Source organism: Chlorocebus sabaeus, chromosome 28 (genome assembly GCF_047675955.1).
Source record: "Chlorocebus sabaeus isolate Y175 chromosome 28, mChlSab1.0.hap1, whole genome shotgun sequence".
Lineage (NCBI taxonomy): Eukaryota > Metazoa > Chordata > Mammalia > Primates > Cercopithecidae > Chlorocebus > Chlorocebus sabaeus.
The window spans coordinates 16,355,866-16,369,316 of record NC_132931.1 but is presented as its reverse complement, the minus strand read 5'-3'; the positions used below and the strand labels follow the sequence as shown (position 1 = coordinate 16,369,316).

Here is a 13,451-nt window from a genome sequence, read left to right as displayed (position 1 = left end):
GGTGACAGAGCAAGACTTGACTCTTAAGAAACAAAGGAACAGGTGCCCAGCTCTCCCTGGGGCTGAGTCCTAGCAGGGGCTCTGGGCGGGCCTGGAGCCAAGTCCGAGTCAGTTAACAGTGAAGCCGCTTCCCTAGGCTGGGAGGGGAGAGGGCCCCTCCCTCACGGAACCCCAGGGACCCTTCTGCGGCTCCCCTCCCCACGCGGCCCCTACCTTCCTGGGGTCCTTCCTGTCCTTTGCACGCCCAGTGTCCTTGCGCGGGCTCAGGGGGCCGCCCTTGGCGCAGCGGCTGGCCTTGGTGGCGGGCGCGGTGCTGGTGGGCGCAGGTGCAGCAGCTGAGGCGTCGTGCAGGAAGATGCGCTCGCTGCGACGCCGCGTCCACAGGTCGTCGTCGCTGGCCTCGGGCCCTGCCTCGAAGCCAGGCTCCTTGGGACCCCGCAGCTTCCGGGCCTTGCGCCCCTTCTCCACCGCCAGCTTGGCCTTGTCCGGGCTGCTGGGGCCGGGGCCGCGGGCGCCAGGTGTGGGTGCGGCCAGGGAGGGTCCCGGTTCCCCCAGTCCCTTCTTGGGCCGCAGCAGCCCCGCAGGCGACCGCTTGCGCACCTTGACCTCGCTCTCCGAGTCGGTGTACTCGAACTCTGTTCCTGAACGCGGGAGGAGAGCGTGCTGGTCACAAGCTCGTGGGGACCCAACCCCATGGGCACCATTCCTCCCCCGCAGGACCTCCCCGCCAATGGCAGCGCTTCCCCCGTTTCCAGGAGAGGAAACTGAGGCCTAGAAAAGAAGGACTCACGAGGCCCACGCCTGTCCCTACTATGCCTGTCCTCACCCACCTCCGCTGCCCGGACGCTGCTCCCAACCCCTCGCCCCATGGAAAGATCCGGGGCCCCTTGAGCTCCTCCGAGGGCCCATGTGACTTGTGGAAATCCCAAAAGCCAGGGCAGCTGGGCGGGGCGGGCCGGCCCCACACCCGCAGGGCAGCAGCCCTCTAAGGCAGGCGGGCGGGGAAACCCGCAGAGAAGCCCCAAGTCCCACTCGCCTTCTCTCCCCTGTTCTTGGTGCTGCCTGTCAGAGCTGGGTGGTCCCAGGAATCGTCCACTCCCACTGCCCTCTCTACACGACAGGGCCACCCCAACAGCCCTCCTTCCACCCCAGGCCCCACCCACTGCACAGCCAAGGCCCTGCTTCCCTCTGTCCTGGATCCTGGGTCCCAGCCCCTGGGCTCCTTGAACGCACAGCCTCTTGAGCACAGGCCACCCAGCACTTGCTCAGCACCTACCACCCCTACTCATTCCCAGCTGCAAGCTCTGCTCTCTGCCATCCCCTCTGCACAGAGCACCAGCTCCCCCGACCTCTCTTGGAACAGCGCTAAGTCCTTCAGAAGGAGACCCACCCCACACCCCGGGAAGTCCTCTCTGGCCACACCTCTGTTGTCACAGGCAATGCCACACCTTAGCATTTCTGTCCATGCCCAGGTCCCAGCTTATCCCAGCCTGCCCTGCCCCTGGGAAGCAGATCCCTGAGTTCTCTGGGATCTCCAGCTAAAGCCCCAGGTCAGAGCTGGTATCCAGGAAGAGCCTGTGAGTGAGGCATGGGCGGCACTGCTCCCCAGGACAGGGGCTCCAAGGTGCCTTCACTCAGGGATGCAATCTGTGTGACAGTCCCTTGTGTTAACAACCTCAGGGAGAGCCAGTGGTCTGCCTTCAATCCTCCAGCACAGGAGCCGAAAAGCCAAGGCCCAATCCCAGGCCTACCGACCCCAGGAACAGCTGTGAGAGGCTTGCCCTGCACTGTGCCGGTAGGGGAAGTCACAGCAACAGGGGCCGGCGGGGGCTGCCCAGTGGGAAAGAGTCACCGGCAAAGTGTAATGATCCTATTCGTTAATTTTTTTTTTTTTTTTCTTGAGACGGAGTCTTGCTTTGTTGCCCAGGCTGGAGTACAGTGGTGCGATCTCAGCTCACTGCAAGCTCCGCCTCCTGGGTTCACGCCATTCTCCTGCCTAGCCTCCTGAGTAGCTGGGACTACAGGCACCCACCAGCACGCCCGGCTACGTTTTTGTTTTTGTTTTTGTTTTTGTTTTTTAAGTAGAGACGGGGGTTTCACCGTGTTAAGCAGGCTAGTCTCGAACTCCTAACCTTGTGATCCACCCGCCTTGGCCTCCCAAAGTGCTGGGATTACAGGCGTAATCGTTAATATTTTGCCAACAGACTTTCCAACTTCCCACGGTGCAGGGAGGCAGCAAGGGGCTTTTGAGGCTGATGTGGGTGCAGGCCACAAGCCTGAGTGCTCTGCTCTGGGTGTGACGGAATGAGGTACCACCCGGTAACAGTCCCCCCAGAGATCCACTGGAACACCTGGCTTCCATAATCCCTCACAGGCCCATTGTGTATCATTCAGGGAGGGACAGTGGACAGAGACGAGGCTCATGTGGAATGCAGAGTGAAGTCACAGGAGGCACATCCCCCTGCACCTTCTACCCTGGCACTGGACACGGTCTTCTTGGCACACACAGCAGGGAAGGTGGGGCCCACATGGAAAAGAAATAGAGTCCCACTGACCTCAGCACCAGGAAAGAGAAGTCTAGAAACTGGCAACACAGAAGAGAGTAGAAAGGGAGCCAGAGGTCGGGCGCGGGGGCTCACGCCTGTAACCCCAGCACTTTGGGAGGTCAAGGCGGGCGGATCACAAGGTCAGGAGTTCGAGACCAGTCTGGCCAATAGGAGGAAACCCCATCTCCAATAAAAATACAAAAATTAGCCAGGCATGGTGGCGCACACTGTAGGCCCAGCTACGCAAGAGGCTGAGGCAGGAGAATCGCCTGAACCCAGGAGGCAGAGGTTGCAGTGAGCCGAGATCGTGCCATTGCACTCCAGTCTGGGTGACAGAGTGAGACTCCATCTCAAAAAAAAAAAAAAAAATTAGAAAGGGAGCCAGAGAGGGGTCCCCATGCGCTCTCTCTCTCTCTCCCCCATGTCTCTGAATGGCCCTGAAACTACCTACACACAGAATAGACTCCAAGCAGCCCAGGGCTCAGCAAAAAGTGATCTGAACAGAGGCCAGAGACACCACCCAAGAAACTGGACTTCAAGCCCTACCAAGGAAATATCTGCTAAAATAAAGGAGATAATACTCACTGGGGGAAAAAAAAAAAAAAAAAAAAAAAAAAAAAGAAAAGAAAGGCATTCTGACTCTCCACCACCTCAGCCCCACAATGTCTAAGATACAATCCAAAATTACGAGACAAGGCCAGGCACGGTGGATCACACCTATAATCCCAGCACTTTGGGGAGGTCAAAGTGGGCAGATCACTTGAGGTGAGAAGTTTGAGACCAGCCTGGCCAACGTGGCAAAACCCCATATCTACAAAAAATACAAAAATTATCTGGGCGTTGTGGCATGCATCTGTAATTCCAGCTACTTGGGAGGTTGAGGCACAAGAATCACTTGAACCCAGGGGGCAGAGTTTGCAGTGAGCAGAGATCACACCACTGCACTCCAGCCTGGGCAACAGAGCGAGACTCTGTCTCAAAAAAAAAAAATTACTAGACAAATGAAGAACCAAGAAAATGCATCACATTCCAGAGAGAAAAGAAAAGCAACTGAACCTGACCCTGAGATGAACCACATGTTGGAACGAACAGCCAAGGCTTCTGAAATCCTCAAAGAGGTAAAATAAAACTTATTTTCAATGCATGAAAATCTCACCAGAGAAATAGGAAGGACTAACAGAAACAACAGAAAAGAACCAAATGAACCAACTTTAAGTACAGAACTGGCTAGGCACAGTTCACACCTGTAATCCCGGAACTTTGGGAGACTGAGGCGGGAGGATTCCTTGAGTCAGGAGGTCATGAGTTCAAGACCAGCCTGGGCAACATAGTGAGACTCTGTCTCTACAAAAAATACAATAATTAGCCAGTCATGGTGGCAGGCACCTGTGGTCCCAGCTACTCAGGAGGCAAAGGTGGGAGGATCACCTGGGCCCAGGAGGTTGAGGCTTCAGTGAGCCATGATTGTGCTCCTACATTCCAGCCTGAGTGACAGAGCAAGACCCTGTCTCAAACAACAAGAAATTATAAAACTAAGAAGTACAATTTCAGAAATAAAAAATCCATAGAAGGGATCTAAGAGCTGAATGGATATGATTAAGAGAAAAGTAAGGCCGGGCGCGGTGGCTCACGCCTGTAATCCCAGCACTTTGGGAGGCCAAGATGGGCGGATCACGAGGTCAGGAGATCGAGACCATCCTGGCTAACACGGTGAAACCCCGTCTCTACTAAAAATACAAAAAATTAGCTGGGCGCAGTGGCAGGCGCCTGTAGTCTCAGCTACTCGGGAGGCTGAGGCAGGAGAATGGCGTGAACCCGGGCTTGCAAAGTAAGCAGAGATCGCGCTACTGCACTCCAGCCTGGGCAACAGAGCGAGACTCCATCTCAATTAAAAAAAGAAAAAAAAAAAAAACAGAAAAGTGAGTTTGTGAATGTGGGTGTGGGGGAACCAGCCTCAGAGACCTGTCAGATAACAAATGGTCAAATGTATGTTAAACAGGAAGAGAAAGAATAAGAAAAAATGCTTGAAGATTTGTTTTTCCTCAATAGCTGAAATCTTCCCAAATTTGATGACAAACAGAAACTTGCAGATGTAGGGTATCAGATGAACACCAAGCAAAATAAACACAAACAACTTCATCATGAGGCATGCCACAGTCAAACGGCTGACAAAGATAAACACGAACCCCCAGGAATAACAAGAAAAATGTAACCTATGACTTCCAAAACAATCACTTGAGTAATGGCAAACTTCTCATCAGAAACCAGAGACCAGAAGAGAGCAGAATATCTTCTAAGTGCTCAAAGGAAAGGAAAAAAAAAACTGTCAACCCAAAATTCTATATCCAGTAAAAACATCATTCAAGATGAAGGTGAAACAGGAACATTTTCAGGTAAAAGAACACTAAGAGGCCAGGTGTGATGGCTCACGCCTGTAATCCCAACCACTCGGGAGGCTGAGGCAGGAGAATCACTTGAACCCAGAAGGCGGAGGTTGCAGTAAGTCAAGATCGCGCCATTGCACTCCAGCCTGGGTGACAGAGTGAGACTGTCTCAACAACAACAACAAAAAAGGAACACCAAGAAAATTCCTCACCAGCAGCTCTACAAGGCAAAACTGCTAAATGAAGTTCTTTGGGCTGAAACTGCAGGAAAACTGGAATCCTCAGACAAGAATGAAAAGCAACAGAAATAATAAATATCTGAATAAATACAAAAGTCTTTGTTCACTTTTCCTCTCAATTTCCTTATAAGCCATTTAAATCATGAAAACTAAGCTTGTGGCCGGGTGCGGTGGCTCATGCCTGTAATCCCAGCACTTTGGAAGGTTGAGGCGGGTGGATCATGAGCTCAGGAGTTCAAGACCAGCCTGGCCAAGATGGTGAAATCCCGTCTCTACTAAAAATAAAAAAATTAGCTAAGCGAGGTGGCAGGTGCCTGTAATCCCAGCTACTTGGGAGGCTGAGGCAGGAGAATCGCTTGAACCCGGGAAGCAGAGGTTGCAGTGAGCTGAGATCACACCACTCCACTTCAGCCTGGGTGACAGAGTAAGACTCTGCCTAAAAAAAAACAAAACACTAAGTTTGTAACATTGTCTTCAGGGGTTGATACCATGCGAAGAAGTATTATATATAATATAAAATATGAGGTATGATAAGGACTGATAAAAGTTGCAAGATTTCTGTATTTTATGTGAAAAAAAAACACACGATATGTGGATGTGAAATAAAACACATGATAAGTGGATGTAAAAAGTTACGAATGTATATTGTTATCTCTATTTTCTATTTTTAAAGATGACAAAATGATACTGAGAAAGCTAACAGGAAAATTAAAATGGAATTCTTAAACATATTCAAATAAATCTGTTTAAAAGGCAGCAAAGGAGAACCAAAAATTAGACAAAAAACTAAAGACTAAGACACTAATACATTGAAAGGCAAAGCATGAAAAAGGTGTACCATGCAAACAAGAACCAAGAGAGCTGGAGTGGCTATACTAACAACAAACCAGATAGACTTTTTAAGACAAAAATTGTTACTAGCAACAAAGAAGAACATTCTAAAATGGTAAAAGGGGCCGGGCGTGGTGGTGCAGGCCTGTAATCCCAGAACTTTGGGAGGCCAAGGTGGGCGGATCAGTTGAGGTCAGGACCAGCCTGGGCAACAGGCAGAGAGAGGTTGCAGTGAGCTGAGAGCGTGTCACTGCACTCCAGCCTGGGCAACACCGTGTTTAAAAAGAAAAAGAGTCGGGCGCAGTGGTTCACGCCTGTAATCCCAGCATTTTGGAAGGCCGAGGCGGGCAGATCACCTGAGGTCGGGTGTTTGAGACCAGCCTGACCAACATGGAGAAACCCCGTCTCTACTAAAAATACAAAATTAGCCAGGCGTGGTGGTGCATGCCTGTGATCCCAGCTACTTGGGAGGCTGAGCAGGAGAATCGCTTGAACCCGGGAAGCAGAGGCTGTAGTGAGCCGAGATCACGCCACTGCACTCCAGCCTGGGCAACAAGAGCGAAACTCCGTCTCAAAAGGAAAAAAAAAAGGCATTCTGACTCTCCACAACCTCAGCCCCACAACGTCCAAGACACAATCCAAAATTACTAGACAAGGCCAGGCACGATGGCTCACACCTGTAGTCCCAGCACTTTGGGAGGCCAATGAGGGCAGATTACTTGAGGACAGGAGTTCGAGACCAGCCTGGGCAACAGAGCGAGACCTCTTCTCCACAAAAAATTGCAACTGTTTTGGGGCTCCATGAACAGTGCTCATATAAGATGGGAAACTTCACTGATAAATGTGTTGTTTTTCTTTTCTTTTCTTTCTTTTTTTTGGAGATGGAGTCTCACTCTATTGCCCAGGCTGAAGTACAGAGGTGCAGTCTTGGCTCACTGCAACCTCTGCCTCCCGGGCTCAAGCGATTCTCATGCCACAGCCTCCCAAGAAGCTGGGATGACAGGTGCCCACAACCACGCCTGGCTAATTTTTATATTTTTAGTACAGATGGACTTTCCCCAAGTTGGCCAGGCTGGTCTCAAACTCCTGACCTCTGATGGTCCATCTGCCTCGGCCTCCCAAAGTGCTGGGATTACAGGCGCGAGCTATCATGCCTGGCTCAATGTGTGTTCTCTTTTAGACAGAGTGTCACTCTTGTCACCCAAGCTGAAGTGCACTGCAATGGCCCAATCTCTGCTCACTGCAAACTCCGCCTCCCAGGTTCAAGTGATTCTCCTGTCTCAGCCTCCAGAGTAGCTGGGATTACAGGCGCCCACCACCACACCTGGATAATTTTTGTATTTTTAGTAGAGATGGGGTTTCACCATGTTGGTCAGGCTGGTCTCGAACTCCTGACCTCAAGTGATCCAGCCACCTCGGCCTCCCAAAGTGCTGAGATTACAGGCGTGAGCCACCGCGGCCAGCCATATGTTCTTTATATAGCAAGGAAGAAAAAAAAAAGTGTGTGTTGACTGCTCCACCAACCGGCCTTCCTCATCTCTCTCCCTTCTCCTTGGGCCTCCCTATTCCCTGAAGCACAACAATACTGAAATTAGGTCAATTAATCCTACCATGGCCTCTAAATGTTCAAGTGAATTGAAGAGTCACATGTCTCTCACTTTAAATTGAAAGCTAGAGGCCGGGCGCGGTGGCTCAAGCCTGTAATCCCAGCACTTTGGGAGGCCAAGACGGGCGGATCACGAGGTCAGGAGATCGAGACCATCCTGGCTAACACGGTGAAACCCCGTCTCTACTAAAAAACACAAAAAACTAGCCGGGCGAGGTGGCGGGCGCCTGTAGTCCCAGCTACTCGGGAGGCTGAGCCAGGAGAACGGCGTGAACCCGGGAGGCGGAGCTTGCAGTGAGCCAAGATCTGGCCACTGCACTCCAGCCTGGGTGACAGAGCAAGACTCGGTGTCAAAAAAAAAAAAAAAAAAAAAAAAAAAAGGAAGCTAGAAATGATTAAACTTAGGGAGGAAGGCTTAAGCCAGTCAAAAGCCGAGATAGCCTAAAAGCAAGGCCTCTTGTGCCAAACAGTTAACCAGGCTACGAATGCAAAGAAAAAGTTCTTGAAGGAAATTTAAAGTGCTCTGGTGAACACACAAATAAGAAAGTGAAACAAGCTTATTGCTGACATGGAGAAAGCCTGCGTGATCTGCGGAGAAGATCAAACCACCCTCAATATTCCTTTAAGCCAAAAGCCAAATCCTCATCCACAGCAAGGCCCCAACTCTCTTCAATTCTGTGAAGGCCGAGAGAGGTGAGGAAGCTGCAAAGGAAAAGTCTGAAGCCAGCAGAGTCTGTCTCATGAGGTGTAAAGAAAGAAGCTGTCAGTCGGGCGCAGTGGCTCACGCCCATCATCCCAGTACTTTGGGAAGCCATGGCGGGGGCGGATCATTTGAAGTCAGGAGTTCGAGACCAGCCTGGCCAACGTGGTGAAACCCCACATCTACTAAAAAAATACAAAAATTAGCCAGGCGTGGTGGCGGGTGCCTGTAATCCCAGCTACTGGGGAGGCTGAGGCAGGAGAATCACTTGAACCCGGGAGGCAGAGGTTGCAGTGAGCTGAGATTGCACCACTGTGTTCCAGCCTGGGCAACAGAGTGAGATCTCCATCTCAGAGAGAAAAAAAAAAAATAAAGAAGCCGTCTCCATAACATATAAATGCAAGGACAAGCAGCCAGTGTTGATGGAGAAGCTGCAGCGAGTTCTCCAGAAGATCCAGCTGGGGTCACTGATTAAAGTGGCTCCACCAACCAACAGATTTGCAATGTGGACACAACAGCCTTCCACTGAAAGCAGATGCCATCTAAGGCTTTCATCGATAGAGGGGAGAAGTCAGTGCCTGGTTTCAAAGCTTCAAAGGACAGCCTGACTCTTGTTGGGGGCTAATGCAGCTGGGGACTTTTAAGTTGAAGCCAATGCTCATTTACCATTCTGAAAACCCCAGGGTCCTTAAGAATGATGCTAATCTCCTCTGCCAGTGCTCTTACCAGTGGAACAACAGGCCGGGCGCGGTGGCTCATGCCTGTCATCCCAGCACTGTGGGAGGCTGAGGCAGGTGGATCACGAGGTCAGGAGATCAAGATCATCCTGGCTAACACGGTGAAACCCTGTCTCTACTAAAAATACAAAAACAGTTAGCTGGGCATGGTGGGGGGCGCCTATAGTACCAGCTACTTGGGAGGCTGAGGCAGAATGGCATGAACCCAGGAGGCGGAGGTTGTAGTGAGCCGAGATCGCGCCACTGCACGCCAGCCTGGGCGACAGAGCGAGACTCCGTCTCAGAAAGAAAAAAAAAAAGGTAACAACAAAGCCTTGGTAACAGCACCTCAGTTCACAGCATGATTTACTGAATATTTTAAGCCTGCTGTTGAGACCTATTGTTCAGGAAAAAAAATTCATTTCAAAATATTACTGCTCATTGACAATGTACCTTGTCATCCAAGAGCTCTGAGGGAGATGTACAAGGAGATGAATGTTGGTTCCATGCCTGCTAGCACAGCGCCCATTCTGTAGCCCACAGATAGGAGTAATTTTGACTTTCAAGTCTCATTACTTAAGGAATATAATTTGCAAGGCTATAGCTGCCATGGATGATGATTCCTCTCATGGATCTGGGCAAAGTAAATGGAAAACCTTCTGGAAAGAATTCACTATGCTAGGCCAGGTGCAGTGGCTCACGCCTGTAACCCCAGCACTTTGGGAGGCCAACGCAGGTGGATCATTTGAGGCCAGGAGTTCCAGACCAGCCTGGCCGACACGGCAAAACCCTGTCTCTACTAAAACTACAAAAATCAGCCGGGCATGGTGGCAGGCACCTGTAATCCCAGCTACTCGGGAGGCTGAGGCACAAGAATCGCTTGAACAAGGGAGGCGGAAGTTGCAGTGAGCCGAGATCACAACGCTGCATTCCAGCCTGGGCAACACAGCGAGACTCAATTTCAAAAAAAAAAAGAAGTTGATTCCAACCCTCGTGGACAACTATGAAAGGCGCAAGCCTTCACTGGAGGAAGATACTGCAGACGTGGTGGAAACAGCAAGAGAACTCAAGTTAGAATGAAGCCTGGAGATGGGACTGAATTGTTGCAATGTCATGATCAGTTTGAAAAGATGAGGAGCTACTTTTCATGGAGGAGCAAAGAAAGTGATTTCTTGAGATGGCGTCCACTCCTGGTGAAGATGCTGTGAACACTGTTGAAATGACAAAGTATTTAGAATACTGCATAAGCTTAGACGATAAAGCAGGGGCAGGGTTTCAGATGACTGCCTCCAATGTTGAAAGAAGTCCTGTAGGTAAAACGCTATCAAACAGTATTGCATATTACAGAAAAATCTTCCTTGAAAGAGTCAATCGATGCAGCAAACTTCGCTGTTATCTCATTTGAAGAAATTGCCATGGCCACCCCAACCTTCAGCAACCACCACCCTAATCAGTAAGCAGCCATCAGCATCGAGGCAAGGCCCTCCACCAGCAAAGATTACAGCTCACTAAAGGCTCGGATGATCATTAGCATTTTCGGCAATAAACTATTTTTAAATTAAGGTATGTACAGTGTTTTCTTAGACATAATGCTATGACAGCCGGGCGCGGTGGCTTATGCCTGGAATCCCAGCACTTTGCGAGGCCGAGGTGGGCAATCACCTGAGGTCAGGAGTTCGAGATCAGTCTGGTCAACATGGGGAAATCCTGTCTCTATTAAAAATACAGGCTGGGCACAGTGGCTCACTCCTGTAATCCCAGCACTTTGGGAGGCCGAGGCGGGCAGATCACCACGTCAGGAGATTGAGACCATCCTGGCTAACATGGTGAAACCCCTTCTCTACTAAAAATACAAAAAATTAGCCGGGCGTGGTGGTGGGTGCCTGTAGTCCCAGCTACTCGGGAGGCTGAGGCAGGAGAATGGTGTGAACCTGGGAGGCGGAGCTTGCAGTGAGCCAAGATTGTGCCACTGCACTCCAGCCTGGGCGATACAGCGAGACTCTGTCTTAAAAAATAAATAAATAGGCCGGGCGCGGTGGCTCACGCCTGTAATCCCAGCACTTTGGGAGGCCGAGGCGGGCGGATCACAAGGTCAGGAGATCGAGACCATGGTGAAACCCCGTCTCTACTAAAAAATAGAAAAAAATTAGCCGGGCGCAGTGGCGGGCACCTGTAGTCCCAGCTACTCGGGAGGCTGAGGTAGGAGAATGGCGTGAACCCGGGAGGCGGAGCTTGCAGTGAGCTGAGATTGCGCCACTGCACTCCAGCCTGGGCGACAGAGCGAGACTCCGTCTCAAAAAAAAATAATCATAATAAATAAATAAATAAATAAATAAATAAATAAATAAATAAAAATACAAAAATTAGCCAGGCGTAGTGGTGTGTGCTTGTAATCCCAGTTACTTGGGAGCCTGAGACAGGAGAATCACTTGAACCCAGGAGGTGGAGATTGCAGTGAGCAGAGATTGCGCAACTACATTTCAGCCTGGGTGACAAAGCGAGACTCGATCTCAAAAAAAAAAAAAAAAAAAAAAAGACAATACTATTGCACACTTAAGAAACTACAGGATAGTGTAAACATATGCTTTTTGTTTGGTCTTTTATTTTTATTTATTTATTTATTTTGAGACAGTCTTGCTCTGTCGCCCAGGCTGGAGTACAGTGGCGCGATGTCAGCTCACTGCAAGTTCCGCCTCCTGGGTTCACGCCATTATCCTGCCTCAGCCTCCTGAGTAGCTGGGGCTACAAGTACCCGCCACCACGCCTGGCTAATTTTTTGTAATTTTTAGTAGAGATGGGGTTTCACCATATTAACCAGGATGGTCTCAATCTCCTGACCTCGTGATCTGCCCACCTCAGCCTCCCAAAGTGCTGGGGTTACAGGCGTGAGCCACTGTGCCTTGCCTGGTCTTTTATTTTTGAGACAGGGTCTCATTTTGTTGCCTAGGTTTGAGTGCAGTGGTGCAATCTCGGCTCACTGCAGCCTCGACCTCCCAAGCTCCAGTGATCCCACTGCATCAGCCTCCCAAGTAGCTGGGACCAGAGGTGCATGCCTGGCTAATTTTTCTGTTTATTTTTTTGTAGAGATGGGGTCTCGCTCTGCTGCCCAGGCTGGTCTTGAACTACTGAGCTCAAGCAATCCTCCTGCCTTGGCCTCCCAAAGTGCCGAGATTATAGGTGTGAGCCACCATGCATGGCCAATAACCTGTTTTTTAATTAAGGTGTGTACACCGTTTTCTCAGACATAATGCTACTGCACACTTAATAGACAACAGTACAGTTTAAACATAACTTCGATATGCACTGGGAAACCCAAACATTCATGTGACTTGCTTTACTGTGACATTCGCTTTATGGTTTGAAAGCAATCCTGCAGTATCTCCAAGACATGCGTGTGGACCCAAAGGAATGAGAAGGAAGAAAATAACAAAGAGTAGAAGCCAATGAAACTGATCACGTCTAGCCAGACTGACCAAGCAATAGAGTAAGAAGAAACAATCCGTATCAGCAATGAAAAAGGAGACATCACTACAGACCCTTCAGACAGTCAATGTAGAATAAAGGAATAATTTGGACCATATGCCAATACTTTGGCTGGTTTGGGTGAAATGGACGTTTGGGGCTGTATTAATAGCAAGTGTAAATGCCTGAGGGTACTAGCCCGGCTGGTGCATGTAGCAGCTGTGGACAGGATAACGTTGTCCAAGCAGTCAGTCTGATGGTGGTGAGTCAGACAGACAGCACTGATCAGAGGGCAGCGGGAAGCCATTTGGAGGTTCTGGGCAGAAGAGTGGCCTGGCCAAGTGTGCACTCTGAAGATGCCCTCCAGCTGCTTCTGTATGAAGAATACCTAAGAATAGGTAGCCTTGTAGGGGGCCCTGGTGCCTCTTTTCAGGAGAGCCAGGCCTGGAGCCCAGCAAACAATGGCAGGGTGTGGGAGTGAGAGGGAGGAGGGGGAAGGCAGGGCCTGGAGCCTGGCATGGGTGCCACAAATGGGGTTCCAAGAGACACTGGAGGTCAGGGGTGGGGCTCTGCTACACGAACCTACAGAGGACATGAAGCCAGGGGCAGCTGGGTGGCCTTCAGGGGAAGCAATGCCTGTTTTCCTGTCCCAGCCCGACAGAAGGGCCTCATACCTACCCCTACTGCAGCTCAGAAAAGGACACCTGAGGGGTCAGAAGGACCCTTCCCTGCTGGGGACCAGGGGAACTCAGAGCCTGAACACATGCATGACCATCTCCATCTCCGGCACCAACCCCAGCTGCAGGTGAGCTGCGTCCATGTGAGGGCACTCAGCCTGGTGAGAACAGGGAGGGTCCACGAGAGGGTCCCAAGAAGGCAGGGCCCTGACGCAGGGAGACAATCAGAGATGCAGAGACATGAAGGACATGGACTGGGATAAGCGCCTGCTGCCTCAGTTTACCTATCT

At 50.5% G+C, this 13,451-nt stretch overlaps 1 protein-coding gene across 7 annotated transcripts in view; it reads right to left on the bottom strand.

The window, feature by feature from the left end:
• The window catches only part of TNRC18 (trinucleotide repeat containing 18), a 123,837-nt gene that overhangs the window by 28,117 nt on the left and 82,269 nt on the right, over positions 1–13,451 (bottom strand). For all 7 annotated transcript variants that reach the window (XM_073012840.1, XM_037995199.2, XM_037995200.2 and 4 more), the window contains one exon: positions 214–641. In XM_073012840.1, coding sequence (XP_072868941.1) covers positions 214–641 — 428 coding nt within the window. The remainder of the gene's footprint in view (positions 1–213; positions 642–13,451) is intronic.